General features: G+C 41.6%; 5 protein-coding genes across 5 annotated transcripts; 4 read left to right on the plus strand and 1 right to left on the minus strand.

The window, feature by feature from the left end:
* Window positions 1–316: 316 nt before the first annotated feature.
* LOC135598282 (AP2/ERF and B3 domain-containing transcription repressor RAV2-like) lies at window positions 317–1,617 on the plus strand. The gene has a single exon (XM_065091823.1). It carries the CDS (start codon window positions 408–410, stop codon window positions 1,419–1,421), a length of 1,014 nt encoding a protein of 337 aa, XP_064947895.1. The 5' UTR covers window positions 317–407; the 3' UTR covers window positions 1,422–1,617.
* An 813-nt stretch (window positions 1,618–2,430) lies between these two features.
* LOC135598281 (fructokinase-1-like) lies at window positions 2,431–11,514 on the minus strand. Its single transcript, XM_065091822.1, has 5 exons — window positions 11,128–11,514; window positions 9,769–10,016; window positions 9,307–9,598; window positions 3,216–3,368; window positions 2,431–3,043 (listed from the first exon to the last, which is right to left on the minus strand). The coding sequence occupies exons 1-5, from the start codon at window positions 11,458–11,460 to the stop codon at window positions 2,657–2,659; spliced, it is 1,413 nt and encodes a 470-aa protein (XP_064947894.1). The 5' UTR covers window positions 11,461–11,514; the 3' UTR covers window positions 2,431–2,656.
* A 763-nt stretch (window positions 11,515–12,277) lies between these two features.
* Window positions 12,278–13,276, plus strand: LOC135597889 (myosin-binding protein 1-like). The gene has a single exon (XM_065091389.1). It carries the CDS (start codon window positions 12,278–12,280, stop codon window positions 13,274–13,276), a length of 999 nt encoding a protein of 332 aa, XP_064947461.1.
* A 5-nt stretch (window positions 13,277–13,281) lies between these two features.
* LOC135597890 (myosin-binding protein 2-like) lies at window positions 13,282–14,718 on the plus strand. The gene has a single exon (XM_065091390.1). It carries the CDS (start codon window positions 13,282–13,284, stop codon window positions 14,716–14,718), a length of 1,437 nt encoding a protein of 478 aa, XP_064947462.1.
* Window positions 14,719–17,230: 2,512 nt separating this feature from the next.
* Window positions 17,231–19,872, plus strand: LOC135598284 (fatty acyl-CoA reductase 2, chloroplastic-like). The gene is made up of 9 exons (XM_065091826.1): window positions 17,231–17,711; window positions 17,787–17,890; window positions 17,986–18,185; window positions 18,262–18,362; window positions 18,460–18,667; window positions 18,747–18,908; window positions 18,978–19,059; window positions 19,122–19,519; window positions 19,595–19,872. Exons 1-9 carry the CDS (start codon window positions 17,348–17,350, stop codon window positions 19,782–19,784), a joined length of 1,809 nt encoding a protein of 602 aa, XP_064947898.1. The 5' UTR covers window positions 17,231–17,347; the 3' UTR covers window positions 19,785–19,872.
* Window positions 19,873–20,092: the final 220 nt, after the last annotated feature.

A 20,092-nucleotide genomic window follows, 5' to 3' on the forward strand; every position in this document is an offset into this window, starting at 1 on the left:
TTCTATACTCTTTTGGTGCAAACATGAGCATCAGAGATGGCCAGACCATGTTCAGCTAACAGCAGCAGGTAGCAAAGCTCAGGGGGGATGCACTTAGAGGCAGTCATCTTCCCACATCCACTTGCCCTGCTCTCATGTCCCACCCCGTACAACTTGCACCACCATACACTCATTTGCATAGGAACACCCAAAGAAGCACTCACCATGAATCTTCTTCCCACCATCACCTTTAGTGTTGACCCACACCAACACCCTTGCCATGAGATCCATCTTACATATGTTAGATAGCTAATAATGGAGCGACAGGCACTCCGTTTGCTATATAACAACGCCAGCACAAATATAGTGTGTGCCTTTAGCACCTCTCTCTCTCTCTCTGTATCTTCCTTCCCAATCGCTTCATATTTATGGAGACTAGCAGCGTAGAGGATGAGTCGAGCGAGGTCGAGAGGCGCTCGTCTCTGCCGCGGCCACCGACGCTGCCAGCTACTGAGGGCTTGCAAAGACTTGGTAGCGGCGCAAGCGTCGTCCTCGATCCGGAGGTCGGTGCCGAGTCGCGGAAGCTGCCTTCGTCGAGGTACAAAGGCGTGGTTCCGCAGCCCAACGGGCGGTGGGGGGCGCAGATCTACGACAAGCACCAACGGGTCTGGTTGGGAACTTTCAACGAGGAAGATGAGGCCGCGCGGGCCTACGACGTGGCCGCGCAGCGGTTCCGAGGGCGCGACGCTGTCACCAACTTCAAGCCGCTCGTCGAGACCGACGACGTCGACGCGGCGGAGCTCTCTTTCCTGGTTTCACGTTCGAAGGCCGAGATCGTGGACATGCTCCGTAAGCACACCTACCACGACGAGATGCGGCAAAGCAGGCAATCCTCCGGCGCCGAAGGGAGGAGGACTTACCCTTCCCGTGGAGGGAGCATGGGGTGGTTTGGCGGGCCGCACAGGGAGCACCTCTTCGACAAGGCCGTGACTCCTAGCGACGTCGGCAAGCTGAACAGGCTGGTGATACCGAAGCAGCACGCGGAGAAGCACTTCCCGCAGCCGCAGACCGGCGCTGCGGCCTGCAAGGCGGTGCTGCTGAACTTCGAAGACGCCTGCGGGAAGGTGTGGCGGTTCCGCTACTCCTACTGGAACAGCAGCCAGAGCTACGTGCTAACCAAGGGCTGGAGACGGTTCGTCAAGGAGGAGGGGCTCAGAGCCGGCGACGTGGTCACCTTCCATCGGTCGACTGGCCCAGAGAGGCAGCTCTTCATCGGCCGGAAGACGCGACCGGCCGTTGAGGTGGTGAGGCTCTTCGGCGTGAACATTGCTGATGTGAGTGGCGTCGTTAGGCGGAATGCGAAGAGGACGTGCAGGGACATGGAATCCACCGTATCATCATCATGCGAGCTGCTCAAGAGGCGATGCAGAGAGGGTTTGTAGCATCGACCGTTGGATTTAGGCCAACTTTCCATCAATCTTTCACGAGAAGCGGTTGGAAGCATCACCCTGCAAGAATAAAAATGGAAAGAGAAATAAGAACAGTTGCGTATATATTCTTGTCTTACAGATGTTTGATCCAAGACATGAATTGTTTATGCTCGAATTATGATCAAAATATCTCATAGTTCAGTTCTTCCATGTGGACACACAAATTGCTGATGGCTTCGGAGGTGGATGAGTCATACTCCACCCCGGTAGTGGTCACCTGTGTCATGCGGGAAGCTAAACACTGTATCAACTGCACACTTAAGGGACCATCGACGATTAGTGGGCACTTGGCGATGAGGGGGCTCAATATTTCTCCGTTGGACATTGTGTAGAGAACAAGGTGTCACACATCATGGCTTACATGGAACTTGCCACAAAGGATACAACATGAAGTAAGGATGAGGTAGTAAAAGACCTGCCTTGAACTTGCAGTGGCTTCTGCAATCTTGCACTCTTATGTTGAAACTTGGATTGCTGCGTGGTCACAGGACTTGCTGGTTATTTCCAACACTTGTTAATCATCTGTCCATCAGTGGTTTATGATTGACCAAGAAATAGATTAGTAAATGTCTGAGAAAAGAAACATGGCTAACACGATGATAGCACTCAGAAAATGCATGAGATGTAGTACTTTTCGTTGAAGAAATTTCTCAATGAGAACTTCTAAGAAAGATGTGGCTGTCTGCCACAAGACCTTTGTCTTACAGTAAATGCTGTTCAAGTACGATAATGAACATGAAGGTTGAGCATCAAACTATCAAAGACTTTTCATAGAGATATATTGTGTGCAAGTGGTGAGAAAAGGCCAAACTTGATATGTCATAGTACCAGACACATAGTTCCCATGCCCAAAATTCCACTTCAAATTTCTACACTATGATGTACTTGGAATTCAGACAAGGAGAAAGGAAAATTCATAAGGGTAGTTTGCTCGTTGAACAATCAGACCTGAAACCACATATTAACTGCAGTGCTGACTGTTGCTTATTCATGAGTGGCAACTAAAATTCTTACAGGGGGTAATTGAAATCATTGACAAAAGGTATTTGTTTTCTGAGGAGAGCCGGATTAACAGACTCTCATAGGCCCTCTTAGACATCAGGGCATAAATTTTAGTCAAATCAACGTATTAGTAAAAATATTATCAACAACTTCACTACACAGACTTAACTGCTCAAAATTTGTAGTCAAGACTGTGTCACGCTGCTTTCGCATGCTGCGTCAAATTTCAGTAGAAGTTCAAAGACAACATTGGAAATGGGTATGCGAACAAGACGGTCATTGCATCCATTTATAGTAACTTTCGAGAGAAGCAAAACTTCGCTAGTCAAACTGTTCCCTTCAATTAGTTTGCTCCAAAATTTGTCATCCTCATTGAGATTTGATTGCTTTAGAAGTTCTAAAACTTTACACAATCGAGCAACGTTTCGACCAGCACCACAGCCAGTTGCAGTTGCAGCACCTACAGCGTTTGCAAGTGATAATGTATTGATCGTAGGCATGTCATGAAGAAAGCCGAAAGCTATGGCAGCAGTGAAGCTATCTCCACAGCCCACTGAATCAACAACATTTACCTGTTGAGAATACAGGATCAAATCAAAGCATCTGGTAGCAGTAAATTCCAAGCCATAAACAAGCAGTAAAAGAAATTTTGTACAATGAAGCAAACAACACAGTATTTTTGAACCCAACTTTCTTAATTGGTCTAAATAGACATATAAGTATAGAGAAGGAAGCAAATTATACCTTAAACGCGGGTGCACATGATACAGTGGACCTGTTGATCAGAATGGATCCCTTAGAACCCATTTTTATAATGACCCATTTTGTTCGTTCCCCTCTTCTGATCAATGCCTCTCCTGCTTGAATAGGATTTTTGATCCCTGTTAATGACTCAGCCTGGTACATCATGAGCAAGATGGTTTATAAGCATCATATTTCAGTAAAGAAATGAAAAACAGAGCATTCAAAATAACATATTGAGTGTAACACACTGTGTGTGTGTATGTGAGAGAGAGAGAGAGAGAGAGAGAGAGAGATCAGAGGAACAGAGATAAGGACATTCCGTGGAAAATGCTAAAGAAGTTTTGAACTGGTTCAGTGAATAATTAACCAACAAACTTTGAAAGAAACAAGATGAAAATTTGCACCATAAAGACATAAACTATTATTTCCCCATCAAGCTACCAGACAGTATGGTCCACAGTAGGGCAAAAGAGACTCAATGCACCAATAACTGTTCCCAACACTACCAATTCAATATGACCGATTGTGCAGTGTACCTACCAGAAAGATGGAAATCAAAATCCTGGCATCACCTCATAGTGAGGCCTCAACAACAATGTGGCAACCAACTAATCCTTTAAGTTGTAAGGTCAACATTCTGGTAATTATTTTTTAGATAATGTTATTTTCCTCTATAAAAAAATATGTTTATCGAACCTTTAAGGCATAGAGCTCGAAAGTGAACTCTATGGTTAGCAATTATATATAAATATTTAACTAGTTTCTATTTTGTTTATATGATTATCATCCACATTCCTAGTTTCTTCCTCTAAATAACACTTGATAGCTGCTTGTGCCTTGTTCTTAAAGACCAACACAACATTTTTCTAGCAGATTGATTTAGCTTGGTGTTCATATGATCCTGATACTCCTCACTTGATGTTACAGTACTTCACAACAAAAAGGGTGTTCACCCTGTAGGCCCACTAGGCATGTTCGAAGCTCCAAAGTGAGTCCAGCTGTCTTGGCAACCCAAATACTTTCTAACTTCTAACTAATCTTGATGTGACTAAGAATGATCACAGATGACAAGACATAAGAGGCAGTTGATACTTGTACCTTCCAATTATACATGGTATCCATGTAACATTAGCATTTTCCTGTAACTTCTTTTGTCGTGTAAGACCTTCAAATTATATTCAAATTATGCCATTCAAAACCATTCTTATGCAAACAAAGGTTAGATATGGGATCACTCTGCTTTAGTTTAGGTAGGAATGTGATGAAACTTGAAAGTACATATTTCATTTATTTTTCTAAACTCAATACAATGCTCACACTAAATCTAATAGAAAGACCAATAGAATTCAAATTGATCTGGGACTTGTTTTCAGATACCTATCAGTATGAAGCATATAAAAAATCTGACAAAGGACAGATATCGGAACATAATGTCGGATACTGATTGGTATTTTTTTATTATTTTTTTCAATTGGTACCAAGAACTATGGGTTAGTATGCCACCCAGGCCACTGGTACCATACCAGTCTGGTATATTACTGAAACCAGTGATGTACCAAAATTTAAAACCTTATTCAAGAATCTAAAGGAAGAAGAGAAGTGGCTGATTAGAAAAAAGAATATATATGGATTTAGGAGTTTAAAAAGAGAATAAAAGTGGCCAGATAAAGTTTAATTCTTATATCTCTCTGAAAGCCTTATGTTCTTAAAAATCGAGCATTGGAGGACCCAAACTTATCCAAAAAATTGAAGCAAATAGTGAAAAAATTGAAGCAAATATGCGGCAGTTATTTCCCCAAATCAGGACTAATTTTATCAATATTATAGATTAGCTGCCCTTAATATTTCTGGGCTGATTTACAGCTTGTTATTGTTGTAGCTGCTCTTAATATACACAAAGGGACTCAGGTAAAAGAAACAATTGTTTTGCATGTGAAATTTTTAATTAAATTACAATAGTTTCTTAGTCCAGCAAGCCTTAACATCCTGTTGTCTTAATGCTTTTTATCCCTTTCCTTTCTTTAGAGTCGTAGTTCAACTCTGTTCAAATCCCATTCAAATTAACATGATCTCTGGGCACCTGTGTCAAAAGACAAAAGGTGCACCTAAGCAGAATCCGGGGACCCCTAAGTGGTATCAATCTGACTGAGAAACTAATAGAACATGAACAACATCCTCGATGGAATGAAAGCTGGTGTCAGAATGATCTGATGTAGCAATAACAACACTAGAAGTGACTTCAACAAATAGAAAGGAATTTTACACATCAACAGTCCACAAAAGATATCAATGAACAACCAGATCAATTCAGCAAGAGCCTAAATAAAATATTTCACTATGTCAAAAATTTATTATGAGTTCATGCTAATGAATAAAGATTAAAGTTTAAGTATCATTTGAACACATACAACACAAAGTCAATAAAAACTAGAACAAATCCTAACAATATAAGAAAACAAAGAAAACATCAAGCAAGATCAAACTGAGGTTGAGGCCAAGAATCACTCTGTGAAGACTCATAAAAAAAACAGGCCTGTGCATATGTTCATTAATTTTCTCATTGATGCTTTACATAATATGGCTACAATTTCACATCTTAGGACCAAAATTAACATGACTATTGGTCAAGGAAAACTTCTAATATAAGGATCAAAATGTTGAAATTATCATTGTCATACATCACAAATTTTTTCAGAACCAATAGCTGACATTCCTCTTGCATAACATTCTAAAAATATTGAGAACAAGATACATGCGATGGAGCTGATTTTATGGAATCAATGGTTTTACTCCAAGTCAGGAAAAAAATGTAATAGTTTACTGTATACTTTTTTCCTAAATTTTTTAATTGTAGCTAAGTACACACTTACTGCCAATCTAGAGGCAGAGAAAAAGTGGCTAGATAGTCTTTATCCTGTTCAATAGATGATAGTCCTCACGAAAGACACAAAGGACTGCAAGAACATTTGTTGAAAGAAATAACAAAATATGATTGCAGTTTGCCTTAATAAAGGAAAAGAAATTTCTAATTTACCGAAAACAGGGTTGTTGGTTTTTCAAATGGAGAGATTGTCAAAAGATTAGAACTTTCATATTTGTGAAACTTTGGATGGACTTCTAGTTACTTCCATTTGGCAGTCCATTACTGCTATCTCGTCATCCTCTTTAGTCTTTTCAATATATAACTTACAATTCTCCTTGATTTTTTTTCTTGCTCTTCTTTCCCACTAGTTATGGTAGGGAATTATCTATAAACAAAATTGAGGTCCAAGCCCAACAATAGTTATCATTTCTGCACACAGTAAGATCTCCTCACTTCAGCACTGTTAAACTAGTTGATACAGATCATATTCTATCTAGGTTTATTCTTGCAAGAGCACTATTTTCCATAATCACATAATCTCTCATGTAAGCCTTGTTCTTCTGTCCTTTCTACAGCTATAATTTGTATTGGCTATGGCATTCTGCTTTTTGGTTTGTGAAGTAAAACGTCTGCCAATCCTACTAGGCTTTTCAACCAAACCACATAGTATCTTTTTTTTTTAAACCACATAGTATCTTGCTCCAAGAATCACCAACTTCAATTCCCTAGACCTCACCTGCAATTCTACTTCGATTGTTACAATTGAATGTCTTATATTAAGTTGCAATAAAAAGATACAAAAATAATAATGGTGTTCGCCAACATTACTGAAAAAAGGTCAAAATGATAAATGAAGTAGCATAAAGAAAAGCACAATCTCATCACACACCCCAGATTAATATATTATTTTCAAGTGAGAAAATTTTGGGTCCATTGTTCTCATTTCAACTAAATAAAAATATAGAAGCAGGCAGCAATCAGATACTAGATTGGAAAAGAAAATGCAAGGATCAAAAAACCCAGTTGGACCAGTTCAACCCAGTGAAATTTACCAGTCCAACTAGGTTCCAACACACAGACGGAGCACTTCCGCCAGTACCATTGAAAATTAGGCTTATCATTTCTTTTCTTTTATGGTTTCTGATGGCTATCTTTTCTTTCTATCCTCCCATGCTCCTCTTTCTCTTCCCTTCTTTCGCTCTTTCACTTATCTCTCTTCTCTCCCTCATCTCTTCCTCCTCCATGCCACCTCGCTATCACTGTCCTGTTACATTGCTACAGCCTGTTCCTCCTTGTAAGGGTTGCCTCTGCCTCCTCATCCTCCTTCGCCTTTTACTCCTCTTCCAGTCCTCTTTCTCCTTCCTCCTCCTGCTCTCTTCTATACCCAATCCTCTTGGTACAGGCAGTACCAACCTGTACCAGTGTTGATAATGTCAACCCATAACAGTCTACTGATCAACCCACTATTGACATTGAATCAAAATTTTTAATCATGGACGGTGTCAACTAGCTTAGATGATAAAGACCTTCTAGCTTAGCTGGTAAAAACCTTGACAATTTATCGTAAGATCCTGAGCTCAAATCCCGCCTTTGTCACTTACCCTTTGTAAAAAAAAAATCATGAATTTATATAAGTTGAAAGAATCTTAAATGACAGTAGCTTTTGAATTTTCCTACTTTCTTGTTTAGCTTTTACCAAATTTGATAGTTTTATAAAGAAATCTACTTCTGAATCTTTGTATACGTCAACAATGAAACTTTGACCAGAAATATAAAATACCTATGGTCCAATAAAAGATAAATATCACCACTTCAAACCTCATTGGACATTTGCTTCATTGCCAATTGGATGCTCCTTTTGCTGTCTAAACTTGTGTACTAACTAACTATGAAGTTGATGGTCCAATATCATAACCAGCTGCATTTATAACTAAAATCTATCATTCCGTGATTTAAAAAACGCTATACGCCAACAAGCATTAAGGCCCCAAAATACCTGAGGTGCTAGGGGCTGGCCCGAACAAAATGAAACGCTCTAAAATATTAAAATATAAAAAATATATAATATAATTGATAAATATGATTATATAAATAAAAATATGATATTCAATTAAAAAGATCTAAAGTATCATCTTAACATATCCCATTGCAAGCTTATTTTACTGTTAAGAGCAAAGGGATATATTTGCTTTTTATAGTAGATAACAATCTACTATTAATAGTATATTATTTATTGTTAATATTAGTTAAAGGGGGAGAAAATAACTATTAACAATAGCAGAGGGGGAGAAAAGTGTCACCGATAGTGGAAAGTGGGGAAGGAAAAGGCAGCGGTGACGGAGGAAGCTGCGGACAGCAACAGTAGTGGCGGAGGAAGCTACGAATGACAGTCGCGGCAACGGAGGAAGCTGCGAATGACAACAACGATAGCGGCAAAAGCTGCAAACAGCGACAACGACGAAAACTACTGACAATAGCAATGGCAACAACGACGGCAAAAGCTACAGATGGCGACTTCATGGGCGAAGGAAGTTTCATAGGTGTCCGTCAATGGCGGAAAAAGCTATGGTCCTCTCCCTTGACCATGGAAGGAACTGCACACCGAAGAAGCAACGACGGAAGGAAGCTACGGATGAAGGGTAGGCCGCCGAACTCGTTCGTCGATGCTAGAGGAAGTATCATTCCGCTGCGTTTACAGCGGAGGCAGTAGCAGAAAGTGTCGACGGCGGAGGCAGAAGCAGCACTAGGGTTGATGGCTCGGGGTCGTGCGAGGGTGGCTTTTGCGGGTAAGAAACTGGTTAGTTAGTTCAATCGAACCAACTAACCACTGTTGAACCGAACCAGACTTAAAAGTCTGATTCGATTGCTTCATTTGAACCGAGCACTCGCCCGAGGTGCCCAGCGCCTGGATTCAGGCAAGCGCCCAGGCGGCACCTTATTGAAGCGTGTCGCCTAGTCCACCCATGAGGCACTCGAGCCTTGCCTCGTCTCACTCGAGCACCTAGACGAGCACCCAAGCACCTATTTAAATCACTGCTATCGTTTAGTTTTAACAAATGTCAATAGAATCCTACCTAAATGAAATAAAGAGAAAAGTAGTCATGGCAATATAGGAAATGACACATGCAGCTATTTATTGTTTGTGAAATTTCTACAGAAGTTCGAAGAAATGGAAGTTCATAAATATGGAAGATACCAAAGAGTAATAAAACAATGTTGCATATGCACCTCATCAGAAGTTAAAAGAAGAACATCACTTTGCTTCAGAAACAGTTCAAGTGCCTTTTGCTCGTCAGGGGTTCCATGTGCAAGAGTTCTACCACGTGGACCAGGATCAAAAAATACAGTTGTTCCAGCACCAATAGCATAATCAAGTGCAGAGACGATTAAATCAGGTAAAAGTTCATCAAATGCATAACCATTGCAGAATAATATCTTAGCTTGTTGAATAGCCATCTTAACCTCTTCTGTCAGCTTAGTCATCCAACTAAATGCAGGCTCCTCACTGAAATCAGCACGACTGGAATCGAAAGAAATATGTAAACAAGAAGAACATCCATGCATTACAGTGGCATCAATACTAAAATTTTTTGATAAACCATTTGTGTTAACAATTTTAATATATAAGAGCAGCAATTTCATGGTCAACAAAGAACCAACAAGGAAATATCAGCAAGGTGCAAATTTTACCTGCAAAACCCATGCTTTTGAAACGGATCAACCAAAACCCAGCATAGAAGGGTTTCATAGGCTGCAATATTGGCAGTGCTATCAACATTTTCACTCATTCCTACAAAACTAATATTCTCATCATGAAGCACATCAAGAAGAAAGTTCCCATAGATCTCATCACCAACATGACCAATGGTGAAGCACAACAATCCTAGCCTTGCTGCAGCTATGGCCAAGTTGCAATTGCCACCAGCTTCCCAAAAGTTCTAGACAAGAAAAGTGATAAAATAATTCACCGCATGTTTAACTATCACAGCCAGATATGAAGACCAAAAAGATGGAATTGCAAAGCAAGTTAGAAGCTGATCATTTCTGAAGATTTTGCTATTCATCAAAGCTATATTCATGAAAATATATTCTAAATCATGCAAGAAGCTAGGAGTATTCTATTTCACTGGGCAAGCAAAAGCTTTCAGATTAAGGCATACAAGTTTTCTCCAGTGAAATACTTCAGTCATAAGCTAACAATGAAAACAGAAAGCAACACAACTGTTACTAAACAACACAAAGACATTGCTATTAACATCTTGAAGACAACTTCTGAAAAATGTAAACTAGCATTTTCCACTTCTAGTGAACCAAATAGATCCTCAGCCAATTTAAAACAAGGAATTTTGGCTGATGTAATGAGATGTGGAATTATTTGGTATCATTAATTGATAGAGGATATCAGACTCCAAAACTGCATACTTCTAGAATAGCATGGTATCCCTAGAAATAAATATTTTTTTGACCTACTTTAATAAGAAACTCAATTGTGATGACGAATGAAAGCACAGAATTGGAACACAACCTAGACACTTGTATCCCTTCACATCATATCTGCATGAATAGAAGAATGCATACCACCATCTTCCATATATCAATTTAAGTTTCTACTCTTTCTTACAGAATGTCATCAACTTCAAGAAATAGATCACCCTCCAAAAAAAAAAATTTCCCTTTTTTCCCACCCTCCAAAAAGTTAGACATCGGAGGCTGATGCTATATCATCACACTATGTTCTACTGTCAAACACTATGGAAATCATGGAACAACCTTTTAGTAATATAGCTAAGATGTTGCAAATATGAAACATCAAAAGTTCAATAAGACAAATCTGGACACAACCTGTCTAACTTGATCTAGTGGGCGATAGTACCACCAATTCTATATCTTTAGATTGATCAAAGGTTTGCATGTCTAACTTCACCACCTTATCCTTTCTCTGAGCCAAAATCTATATCCAAGATAAGATTACGCTCGAAGCGGGACAAATTGAAAGGAAACAAGGACCAAAAGGAAGGGTAGCAAAAGAAAATCTCGATTCTTACCAACCTTATGAGGACGAGAAGCCGCCAGCCGCTCCATGTAAGCCCGCCTATCCTCCTTCGAGGCAGGAGGCAAGCTCGGGACGCCAAGAACGATGTCGACGCACAGATTCCCCAGGGTCACGAGGTCAACATTTTTCTGCACACCCTTCTCGGCCGACGCCGCGCCACCGTCACCAATGCCCCTAAAACCATTATTCCAGTTGGCGGCGGCGGCGACAACAGGCGACGCCGGGCGGGCCGATCTCCTCGGCGGGATACGGAGGATCGGTCGGTCGGCGTTGGGGAGTGATGGTTTTGACCTCCAATGGATTGGGAAGTTTAGGGTTTTGAGAGCCATCGGGCGAAGCCGCCGAGCTGCGATCGACCGCGAAAAAGGGGTGAAGCGAGGGAAAAAGAGCGATCATTAGACATAGGGATAACTAATTACGAGAAGAGGATGTTTTCAAACAACTCCCTCGAAATCTTACATTTTATCAAGCAGTCCTTTCAAGGGTGTCTATGCAATTAAAAAAACTTTTGCAGCCTGACCTAAGTTTGTGTGGGTCCAACCAAAGGAGGGCCATCAAATGCGCTTTATGATTCGTGCGAGAATAGTAGAGCTGTGTAGTGAAGATTCTAACACCAACAATGATATGATGTCAACGTGAATCACTTCTTCCCTTTCATGCAGGGCTCCTTCGGACGTCAGACCTAAAACTTTGGCTCATCTTGGCCATTTTTAGGGCAAGAGGGAGCGGGGAGACCGGATTCCAGCCCCAGGTGTGGCTCCATTACCTGCGTGCATGGCTACTCCTCCACCATCCATTATTAGGCAACGAGGAAATGTTTCAAAAGGAGATGAGAGAAGGAGACGCGAAGAGGCGACGGACTCACCGGGAGACGGAGCAAACGGTCTTGCGTCAAGGAAGGCTGTTCTCCCTCCTATCTTTCCTCCTCCTCGTCCTGCTGTCGCCTTCCGTCGTAGCAGTTGGAGCTCGACATGAACATTTCATCGTTTGTGATCATGACGCCTATCTGTAAGTGGCTTTCTAACATGTTTCTTCCTGTTTGTTGGAGCTTTTGATCCTCAAACGCTTGATTTGCTGTGTCGAAGGACAAATCCTGCGTTCTCGGGTCCTCAGCTGAACCCTTGACCTTTCTGCACCTGGTTGGCCATGGCGGCTGGGGGCAACGTTAAAGCGCAGGCGAAATCTTGCCAGTTCTTCTCCGTGTTGTCGGCCGCCGTCTGCGAGTGGTACCTGATCATCTTCTTGCTGATAAACGCGGTGTTGGCGTACGTTGCTACCAGATTCGCCCGACTCTGCAACTTGCCAACCCCATGCCTGTTATGCTCGAGACTGGATCACATTCTCGGGAGCGAGAGACGAGGTTTCTATAGGAACTTATTCTGCCATGCGCACAAGGTGGAGATATCCTCGCTGGTCTACTGCCATGGCCACGGAAAGCTTGCTGATTTCCGGGACATGTGCAAGGCCTGCCTCCTGTCGTCCGTCGCAACTAAGAAGGCCAATTCCGAGGCATGCAGGATGCTGGGGAGGAATGGAGAGGATCCGGATAATGTGGCTTTGCCGAACGAGGATCTCGAACCAGCTTCTTCAGGCACAGGGCTGTGTTCATGTTGCTCCGACTCCTTTAATCTTCATAGGCTGCTGCAAGCGAAGAAGAAGAAGAAGAAGAAGCTCGAAGCTGGCGTTCCAAATCGTCGAGCGCAGTTGAGAAAGAGAAGAGTTGGCTACAATGGGCTAGTGATTACCTCCGATTCCGAGTCAGAAATGCCAATGTCTGATGATGACGACGACGACGGTGACGATGGCCATGTAACGAAGGACATCAAGGAGGGACGCGTGATGCGACGCAGACTACCACAAGGCACGGCAACGATCGTCTTGGAGGACACTGTTCCGGAGAAGCTGATCCATCCCAACCCTGTTGCATCTCCGCATCCCATTTTAGATCCCGAGAGAAGGTCCGATGAAGCTGATTCGTGTGACAAACCATTCTTGAAGTCCACAGTTGCAATCGGGCATGGGTTGGATGATCTCAGTCGCAGCCACGTTGTGGAGGCCGGCCTCGTCGATTTATCTGAAAGCACACCCGAACAAGCTCCTCGAGAAGTCACGGACCGACCATGTAAGCTCTCGTCGTCTCGATGATAACCATGACTGTTCACAGATCAAAGAATTTACCGCCTTGTGTCATTTGTGCTCCAGCAGCAACATATCCAGGAGTTCGAAAGGTGTCTTCCACGAACAGTCTCACCAGCCAAATCATGAACGACTCCATTGTAGTTACACGCAGCGTCCTTGATCACACCGATAGCTTCAAGCACGCAATAAATAACAAGGGAATCATGCTATCTCCCAAGTTCTCTGAAATAATTGCAGGCAAGGAATCGTCACGAGGGCAAGAAGACCTGAAACTGCGGCTGTCGCGAGCGTTTGATTTGCCATGGAGTGACATAATTGCTAGTCCCAGAGCGGAAGACCTCAAGTCATCAGATGCTTCAAGCTCGATCGGGCTGCAGAACATAGCCAAGAGACTGTCCGTGGAGCGAACCAATTCGAGCTTGGAGACCTTTGATGCAAGCATTGTTGTGAGCGACATCGAAGGAGAGACGTCGGTGGATCGGCTGAAGCGGCAGATAGAGCTGGACAGGAAATGCATGAGTGCTCTGTACAAAGAACTGGAGGAAGAGAGAAGCGCTTCGACGATCGCAGCAAACGAAGCGATGGCCATGATCAACAGGCTGCAGGAGGAGAAGGCAGCGATGCAGATGGAGGCGTTTCAGTACCTGCGCATGATGGAAGAGCAAGCTGAGTACGACCAAGAAGCGATTCACAAACTCAATGACGTGATCAACGAGCGAGATAAGGAATTGCTGGACTTGGAAACGGAGTTCGAGAGATACAGAAGGCGGCACAGAGGAGCAGAACCGGAAGAGAAGAGAACGGTGTCAGTAGGTGATTTAGAGTCAACAGAGCTCAGTCCTGCCACCACCCCTCGTTTCATGGAGTCAAGAGAGCTTCTTAGTCCTGCAAGCACCCGTCGCCGTACGAGATCACTATACCGCAGTATGTCCGAGAAGATCGACATGATTCCCCAGGAAGGTGATGGCCATGGAGCGAAAGATCTGGAGTTGGGTTTCGAAGAGGAGAAGGTTCATATTTTAGCATGCTTGAGAAGGTTACAGAACAAGTTTTCTATGTTACCTACTGATAAAGTTAGAGCAGATGATACCATAGTTGATGTGAATCTAGAAAATAGCCACAATGGAGTTGAGGTTTTACCTGAGAATGGCTCGTCTCCATCTAGAACACACTCCAATGTCGAAGCGAGTACCACCATGGACAATCAACTCTCAGCTGACCAACATAATACTTCTGATGCTTGCAGAGACATGAACTCTGTACAAGATGAAGTTGCAAAGTTGATCAAAAGAGTGGTGGAACTGGATGCAGATAGAGAGTTCATTGGGCACACTATGAATGCATTGAACTATGGAAATGATGGAGTTCTGCTGGTTCAGGAAATAGCATGCCAGCTAAAGGAATTAAGAAGAATTCCCCTGGCATCTAAAGAACCTAATGTTGCTTGAATCATCCATGTGGTAGATTTCACATATCTTCAAACAAGCATTCACCTGTTCCTTGTGCATCACTAAATGTTGTACTCTTGCTCATGCAAATGTTGCTAGCAGCAAAAGTTTTTGGAAGCTCGATTCAATTTCCACAACAAATGAAGACATTTGCTTACAAATATAAAATGTAAGAGCATGTGATTGCTTGTGACCTTTTTCTGCTAATGTCTTTAGTTTCTGTGCTTTCTCTTCGAGCCCATCATCTATCATCTTCATAGTTGCCATACTCCTAGCCTTGTACACCTGAACTCAGTAATAAACTTGGGCAAATCAGGTTGAGTTAGATTAACTACATGGCTTGTATTTGAACACCACAGGTATACACGATGTAAACCTAGTTTTTCAGATGGCTAAACTGAACTCAGAGTGTATATACATCACAAGTATACAAGATGTGCATATAGATTTTCCTGGACACACTTATACATACAAATTATTTTCTTTTAATATTGTAACACCTCCAATCTAGTGAAAAGTTGGGGATTATACGATGTGTTCTTATAAGAATGCAAGATCAAATCCTGAGCAAATAACTCCCACGATATAACAATTTGTAATCAATTGACCCATAGGATATTAATAATACTACTCAATTCTCTGCATTCAATATATTTAATATATTTTTTAAAAAAATTATAATATATTTTTTTTAATTCAAATAACATATATATGAATAATCTCAATAGAATAATTATATAATTTAATCGATAATCAATTCATCGCGCTTCTATTATGTAATACTAAAAGTTAAAAAATAATCATATAAGCAAACCAAGCAAACCACGGCTTAGTAAACACTATGACTCATATATTAGTCAAAACTTAGCATCATAAAATTATATATATATATATATATATATATATATATATATATATATATATATATATATAATACTTTCTTTACTTTACATGCATTTTAAAATCATGACTTGTTAATAATACTTTTCAAAGTAAGATATATTAAATATATTTTCATAATAAAATTATATATAACTAATGTCATATATGCATAAGATATTTTAGTGCAAATATTATCATTCATATAAATATAGCTATGATATAGTAGTATGAATAACTATGATCATGTTAGATCACCCGGTTCAAAACCATATTTAACTCTCATAATATAGATAACAAGTGTCTCCTTATGTTAACGCGGAAGAAATTATCTGAAACAATGATAAATACTATCAATATCCCTACCTTCGTGTGCTTTTGCTTAAATTACTTCATATTTTGAGTCTTTGAGATCTATATAAATATCTCACAAGATTTGTGAGTTTAGACACAATTTTAAAATATTTTTCAATTGAAATGTGAAATCCATTTTGTTAGAAGTTCTCTATGATACCATAAGATTATTCTTTATCGAGATAATAGTGCTTCGAACTTAAAGTTACCGATAGAAATTTATGAAAGCATAACGATTATTAATTTTCATCAATTTAAAATAAGATCGACATAGTAATACTCGATAACTACGAGAAAAGAGAAACGATAGATCAAATCGATCGGAACAATATAAAAAACTTGTTTCTGTTTTCTTATGCAACATTTAATTATATTGCTTTCTTACTACTACTCTTGTATTTTTTACTTAGTCAATTATTAAATATATTTTGAGATACAATTGAGAAGGTAAGTAGTTGTAGGTTAATGCAGTTGGATCGTAAGATGAACGGGTTTTACTTCGTACTAACAATTTCAGCACTAATTGCATTTATGTCAAAGGACTGATTCAGACGCACTAATTGCATTTATTACAGCGGACAGTTTCTGCACAACTACAGACAAAGCAGCACCGTCAAGCCACTCTCAATCCCCTGGCAATGATTGTGTTATGCATGCCATTGCAATTTTCAGACTCTCTCTCTCTCTCTCCATCAATGCTGCATTTATGTGGACTTGGACATGATTAATGCTATAAGTAGGTGACAAAAGGACCCTAAGTTTAATGGTTGTTCTTAGTTTGAACACCTTGCATTAACATCAGACTGTAGCTATTACAACTTCCACTATTTCATCAATGTTTTTTCTTCCTTTTCCATGTGTTCTGTCTTGTCATGTCAATCTCATCTCTCTCTCTCTCTCTCTCTCTTGTGTTGCAAGTGACTGTACACTCGCATTTATTAGAAGATGTTGTAATTATATGAAGTAGATAGAAAGTGGGAACCATCTCTTTCCATTTTGCCCTGTAATACTTGAGGAACTATATGTAATCACATCAGTAACAAAAGCCTCGCTTGTTCCAAGTTGCATCATCTTTGCATGTCTTGGGTAGCATATTCTCTTTCTATTTATCTCTCTCTTACCTAAACATCTCATAGATTTTATATCTTCTGAACTGCTACAAGCTCAAGAAGGATGACTTCCTATTTTAGCCTCGAACTTAGATTGCATGAAGGAGTGGCATTTATATATACCATATTATAACCCAACAATGTACCAAACTTGTTTCCCTATCTGCAACTACTCTCCAACTGTTCTCTTCTTCCAAACATCAAACCATTCCTCAATTTCTAGGAAGCAGTCAGCTAAAGATCACTCAACTACATTCCCTCTTTGCGCACCTTTCTTCTCCGCAATCATGGGAGCTTCTTCATGCTTAAGCTCATCTGCCGTCGCCTTGTTCACTGGTGATCGGCATCGCCAAAAGAACAGGAACCCTTCTTTGCTGCCTTCGAGGAGGAGAGGCATCAGAGTCATCTGCTGCGCCAGCAATGACAGTGTCAAGAGTTCAAGGAGCTGCACCGAACTGGTAGCTGAAAGGTTACCGATGCCGATGTTGGCAGAAGACGATACCATTTTTGCGTCGAACGGAATGATGAGTTTCGTGCCTTACAAGGAGACAAACGGCACCAAAGTGGATTCCACCCGAGGGATTGGGATCGCCGGATTCCTCGAGGGGAAGCAGTTGCTGGTGACTGGTGCAACTGGTTTCCTCGCTAAAGGTGATAGTTTCTTCATCATGCATCCGGTTGACTCCTGATCCATATACTGATCGATGATGATGACGTTGTCTCCAGTTCTTGTCGAGAAGATCTTGAGGATCGCACCGGACGTGGGAAAGATCTATGTCCTTATCAAGGCAGACGACAAGGAAGCGGCCGTCAAACGACTGGAGTTTGAAGTAGGATCTCTTCGGTTTCTATTTCTTTGCATGAACTTTCATGATTTCTCCACCTAAACTGGCAACATTCTCACCCGATGCTCATCGGACCTCAGATAATAAACACAGAACTCTTCAGATGCCTGCGAGAGATCCACGGAAAGGACTACCGTGAGTTCATGTCAAGCAAACTTGTTCCGGTGATAGGCAACATCAGGGAAGCCAACGTAGGAATCGAACCAGAGTTAGCCGATGAGATCTCGAAAGAAGTTGATGTCATCATAAATTCAGCAGCCAACACTGCTTTCGATGAGAGGTTCGGCATGTTTCTTCTCTTCTCATGAATCTAAGCGTGTTCGGCACCGAAATGATGGCGGTGGCGATGTCTGTAGGTACGACGTTGCCCTGGACACAAACACCATAGGGCCATTCAGGCTCATGAGCTTTGCGAGGAGGTGCGAGAAGCTCAAGCTCTTTTTACATGTATCAACAGGTACAAACATGGAAGCTGTCTCTTTTTTCCTTCCTCACTTCGGTCTTCTTTGTTATCTTTCAGATACATTGGCACTTTTATTATGATTATTATACAGCATACGTGAATGGGCAAAGACAAGGTAGGATACTCGAGAAGCCATTTGGCATGGGGGACACCATAAAGAGGGAGACATCTCCAGAATTTTCAGCAAAAGCTACACCCATTTTGGATATCGAATCTGAGATCAGGTTAGCTTTTTCTTGGGCAAAGACTTCTTGGGATGCTCCCCTAGTTCAGAAGATGAAAGACTTGGGACTAGAAAGGTACCACAAGCTGCAGTCTTTTCCTCTTCAAGCTTTTGTGTTCACTTGAACTGTTACATCGATCCTCCTCACTCTTCAGGGCAAAGATCCATGGATGGCAAGATAGCTATGTGTTCACGAAGGCCATGGGGGAGATGGTGATCAACTGCATGCGAGGAGACATACCGGTCGTCACCATCAGGCCCAGCATTATCGAGAGCACTTACTCGGAACCTTTCCCTGGGTGGATGGAAGGAAGCAGGTGACTCCATCTTCCTTCTCTTTGTGGTGTTCCATTTGCCATGACAGATTCACTTGTTCTACCCTGCAGAATGATGGATCCAGTAGTTCTACAGTATGGCAAAGGACAGCTCACTGGCTTTCTCGCTGATCCAAATGCAGTTCTCGATGTTGTGAGTGACATCTCACTTACATTTCTCCTTACACTACGCTCATGCAAACTGTCTTCGCTCAGGTACCAGCGGACATGGTGGTGAGCGCAATGGTGGCAGCAATGGCGAAACATGGGTCGACATCCAACCCTGGAATGCATATTTACCAGATCACTTCATCTGTGGTGAACCCACTGGTGATCCAAGACCTGGCTAAGCTCATCTTTCAGCACTTCTCAGCCTTTCCTTGCATGGATGCCAAGGGGAGACCGATCGCGGTTTCACCAATCAAATTCTTCGACGACGCGAACGAGTTCTCCGCCTACGTTTCTACCGACGCTGTTCGGAGGAACGAACGACTCGCGGCTGCCATCTCGAACGAGAAGATCTCTCGGAGTCTGAAGAGTTTTTGCTTGAGATCAGTCGAACAAGCCAAGCACTTAGCCAAAATCTATGAGCCATACACGTTCTACGGCGGAAGGTGAGAGACGCTGTCGTTAGAGTACGCAGCATGTGTGCAACTGATGCAGAGCTCGTTTTATTGCAAACATGTCAGGTTCGATAACAAGAACACTCAAGAGCTGATGGTGGAGATGTCCGAGGAGGAGAGGAGGAGCTTTGGGTTTGATGTTGGAAGCATTGATTGGGAACACTACATCTCCGATGTCCATGTTCCTGGACTGAGAAGACATGTGATGAAGGGAAGAGGCAGATCCACCGAACCCCAACTTGGTGCCATTCCATAAAATCTGTGTTGTGGAGCTATGTATGGTTTTCTTAGTGACAATATGATGTTTCCTTTCTCGCGCTTAATCTCAATGCAACCACCATGATTTCGGGCAATTTGGGGAAATTAAGCTGCTCACATTTGTGATTTGTGGATCGATTAGAATGTTCTCTATTGGATCGGAACGGAGCTCAACGATTTGAGCCGAACCGAATTGCAATTCGAATCTACCTAATCGAACTATTTCTAATTGATTTATAATTTTAAGTAATTTAAAAATATATATTTTAAAATAAATATATACCTTTAATCCATATCGTTTCAAAT

Source organism: Musa acuminata, chromosome BXJ2-1, assembly GCF_036884655.1.
Source record: "Musa acuminata AAA Group cultivar baxijiao chromosome BXJ2-1, Cavendish_Baxijiao_AAA, whole genome shotgun sequence".
Lineage (NCBI taxonomy): Eukaryota > Viridiplantae > Streptophyta > Magnoliopsida > Zingiberales > Musaceae > Musa > Musa acuminata.